Below are 3,537 nucleotides of genomic sequence, written 5' to 3' on the forward strand. Positions count from 1 at the left end.
CTCTGTAGTCAGCTGACGAATTTGTAGGGAGACTGAGAAAAACCCTTGATCCTTACATAGCCACATCTCTACCATGATGGGAGAGTTGGGATCCAAACAGGGGTCATGTCACCCTGGCCTAGTATATTTTGGTTTCACTAGGTTCCAGACATGATTTTCTGTTTGGGCTTCAGGGTGGTCTGTCCATCTCCTATGCCTTTTTGCTTTACAATTTCACTTGTTTTCTACTTACACAAGAAACCTCTATGGAGACAGCATCCAATCCAATGCTCCTGAGCAAGAAACAGATGAAGAGAGAAGAGGAGAGGCTGACCACAGAGCTGCAACTGATGAGCAAGGAAAGAAATGACCTGAAAGACCGACTGATGATACTTACGGAAGGAACCGTGGACAATAGGTATCCATTAATTCAAACTTCATGGGGTTGTTGGCAATGTCACCCTTGCCTTCTTCTTCTTTTGAAGGTCTTGTTTTCTAGGAGGCTGTTACAAACATCATGACCTAAATTCCTCTCAGGGGACAGGGAGACCTTGATTGTCAGGGGCGATGAGATGTAACCTCTAACTTTTCTGCTCTCTACTAATGAAAACCAGGACCTCTGGTTTTAGTCAGACAGCTCAGGGATTGAGGCAAGTACTGTGTAGTTCCTAGCATGTATTTGGAGAGGAAACAACTTGGAAAGGTGGCTTGCATTAGCTACAACTACGTGCTGTTAGTTTGTGGGGAGTCTCTACTTTCCTGGCATATGATTGTATGCTAGAAGCCCATTTTAGCAGTTGGAGGGGCCTGGTTTGACTTGGGAAATCTCAGTGTATAACTGAAAGTGCTGGGGCTCATCACAGGTTCTCTGTAGTTTTGCACATTATGCTTTTAGACGGTAGAGCTCCGTGAATCTCTTTAGCATCCAATAGGTGATGGTCATTCTCTCTGTGTCTCTGTAACTCCCATTATTCTCTCATGTACATATGTGTGCATATCTTCTCCCACTGTCCAGAAGTTGCCAGTGCTGAGCTCTAGGAGCCCCACTTAAAGTAGGACTGCTTGTGTCCCACATGCTCAACTTGGTGGCACCTAGGAATCCCTAGGGGAGTTTATATCACTGCCCTGCTCTTAGGACCCAACCCAGAATGATGTGCTATAACTGTTCATGGATTGTCAACCAGGACTCAGAATCAGTGCTCTGAAACAGGAGAGATGTCATTGCAATGTCTGGTGTACATAGACATGTGACAGAGACTCCTGGTATCATAGAGAACTAGACTGATCATCTAGTCCTATTGAGTGAGCTCATGACGTCATGGCACAATCCATCTCAGGAGTAGCTCAGCTTTTCTTGGGCCAGAATAACAAGTTTAAAAGCACCAGAAGGTCCTAATACATAGGAAACAGAATCTTGCACACACAGGGCTACTGTCCATCAGGATACAAGTTGAGTTCCGGTGATCATTGAAGCTATCTTCATGAGATCTTTTCTCCCATTTTCTAGTCCCTACAAGAACCACAAGCCAAATGCTTTGTATGATCAGGCAAAGTTGGATGACAAACATATCATGATGGAGCTAAACAATTTGGAGAATGAGAACACCGAGACCTTAGAGAATTTCAAGGCAGTGAACAAGGAGAAAGTCTTCTATCGGTAAGTGTTCACCTGGACATGAATCAAAAAACTTGTGGAATGGATATCTCTGACTTCTTTTTTCTCTGGATGAAGATTCCACAACTCTGGTTGTAGACTTTTTACTTTTTAAGAAGCAGCTTTTAGACTTGTGTCTTTTGGTCTCAGTTTTTCTAAGTATGAAAGAGACTGGCAGTCCCTGCTACCATTTTCCTAGAGCCTCAGGAGCCAATAGACAGAAAAGGTATTTACACTCTCAGGGGAATGTCAGACAGGCTTGATTTCTGGCGCTCAGACCCATTCTTTACACGTCTGGGAAATGAGGAACCTGTAGATAGAATATGCTCACCTTAGGTCCGTTGTCCTCCCATGGAGGGTATTTGCCCACTACATGCTGATGTTTCCCCATCATCATAGACAGTTAGGCCAGCCAGGGATCTACTCCTTCTATGGAAGGGACATGGATTCTTTTAGGTGTTGAGGTTTTCAACAGTAGTTTGATAATTTCTGGCATTACATGTTCTTTTATTTGGGTTCCAGAGTGTAGCTGTCATGATTCTATCAGACTCTTAGCTACCTATTCTAGGAAACATGAGGTCTTTTTGGGTGCTGGTCTCAGGACATTAGGGATAGTAGGAAGAGGCTGGCAGGCCCTTATTATGCAGTGTATGTATCCAGGGATCTGCACAGCCGACTACTGATGGAAAGGACTCAGCTAAAGAAGAAGGTGGACGAGCTGAGGCAGAAGGAAAGGAAAATGCAGAATGATTGGACTGTGCTGAAGTACCTCCTGGAGGATTTGAAATTGATCCATAATGACCAAGAAGAAGAGATCAGCTACCTTAAAATCCAGCAACAAAAGGTAGGGGCAGGCAACAAGTCAGGCTAAGCTCTGGGACCATTGTCCATTTGACTGCCTCTCTACCCATCCAACCACCAGTGTTTAACCCATCAGCTTATTCTTCCATCCTCCATTCCTGCCACCGACCTCATGCTATCCAGTCATTCCCTGCAGTGTCCATGCACAAGGACTCCTTGGAAGTTTGTGTCCTGTGGAAAACTGAAATATGGGCAAACCTTAATTTCTGCTCAGCTCAAAGCTGAAATTCAGTGAAGGAGATGGGTCAATCATGTATCAGACATGTACATGTATTTATGACCGTTCTAGGCACAGAGCTAATACTGAGTGGGTTTAGAATCTTGTGGTTCATTTGCTTGGTGAGGGTCACGTTACATCACAGGTGGGAAGCAGTTTACAAGGTGGAGATCCTTGTGCCATTGCTTCTCATACTCACGGATGTGGGTGGCCTGTGGACTTCTCTTTTCTGCCTGCATTCCAATGCGTTCTCTTTCTTTTCTCTGAATTCTTCGTTCACAAGGAAAGAACCCTGAGTAGCAGCTTGTCAATTCTGTTTTCTGGGAGTGGTGCTGGAATGTTCTTCCATCCAGATTATAATGCATGGTTGATTGGATGATCATCTCGGGGATTTTGAGAAGCTGATGGTGGAACATGGGGGATTTGGGCCTATAGAGGAAGAATTTCTCTTACCAGCTCAATATAGTCTGTCTAAACAAATCACATTTCCCGCAATAATATTAGTTCCCAAACATTATGGCTGTGTTGTGAGCCTTTTCTAAAAAGATCTGGTATGGTTATTCTAAACCCAACTGTTCATCTACCATGATGTTTCTTTCTGCAACCCCCTTGGTCCATATTTCCCTTTCTTTAACAATCAGTCATTGTGGGTTTGAGTGCAGGTGTACGTTTGTGTGTTTTTGTGTGAGTGTGTGTGTGAGTGTGTGTGTGTGAAGTGTAAGGATGTAGGTGTTGTGATGCTTCGAGCACATGTTCATTTCCTTGTGCACACCACTGTTTCTGTCAGTCCTGACCACAAACAGGGGTTCTTCCTTCCCCATATGCT

General features: G+C 44.1%; 1 protein-coding gene across 1 annotated transcript; it reads left to right on the top strand.

The window, feature by feature from the left end:
* Nucleotides 1-243: 243 nt before the first annotated feature.
* LOC148118192 (disks large homolog 5-like) lies at nt 244-2,504 on the top strand. Its single transcript, XM_087901362.1, has 3 exons — nt 244-397; nt 1,487-1,636; nt 2,294-2,504. Exons 1-3 carry the CDS (start codon nt 246-248, stop codon nt 2,502-2,504), a joined length of 513 nt encoding a protein of 170 aa, XP_087757488.1. The 5' UTR covers nt 244-245.
* Nucleotides 2,505-3,537: the final 1,033 nt, after the last annotated feature.

The sequence above is a fragment of the Myodes glareolus genome, chromosome 24 (genome assembly GCF_982192425.1).
Source record: "Myodes glareolus chromosome 24, mMyoGla1.1, whole genome shotgun sequence".
NCBI lineage: Eukaryota > Metazoa > Chordata > Mammalia > Rodentia > Cricetidae > Myodes > Myodes glareolus.

Coding starts and splice junctions, on each gene's coding strand:
- LOC148118192 (XM_087901362.1), top strand. CDS start 246: ATGGAGACAGCATCCAATCCAATGCTCCTGAGCAAGAAACAGATGAAG. Junction 398..1,486: donor GAAGGAACCGTGGACAATAG/GTATCCATTAAT, acceptor CCCATTTTCTAG/TCCCTACAAGAACCACAAGC. Junction 1,637..2,293: donor AAGGAGAAAGTCTTCTATCG/GTAAGTGTTCAC, acceptor GTATGTATCCAG/GGATCTGCACAGCCGACTAC.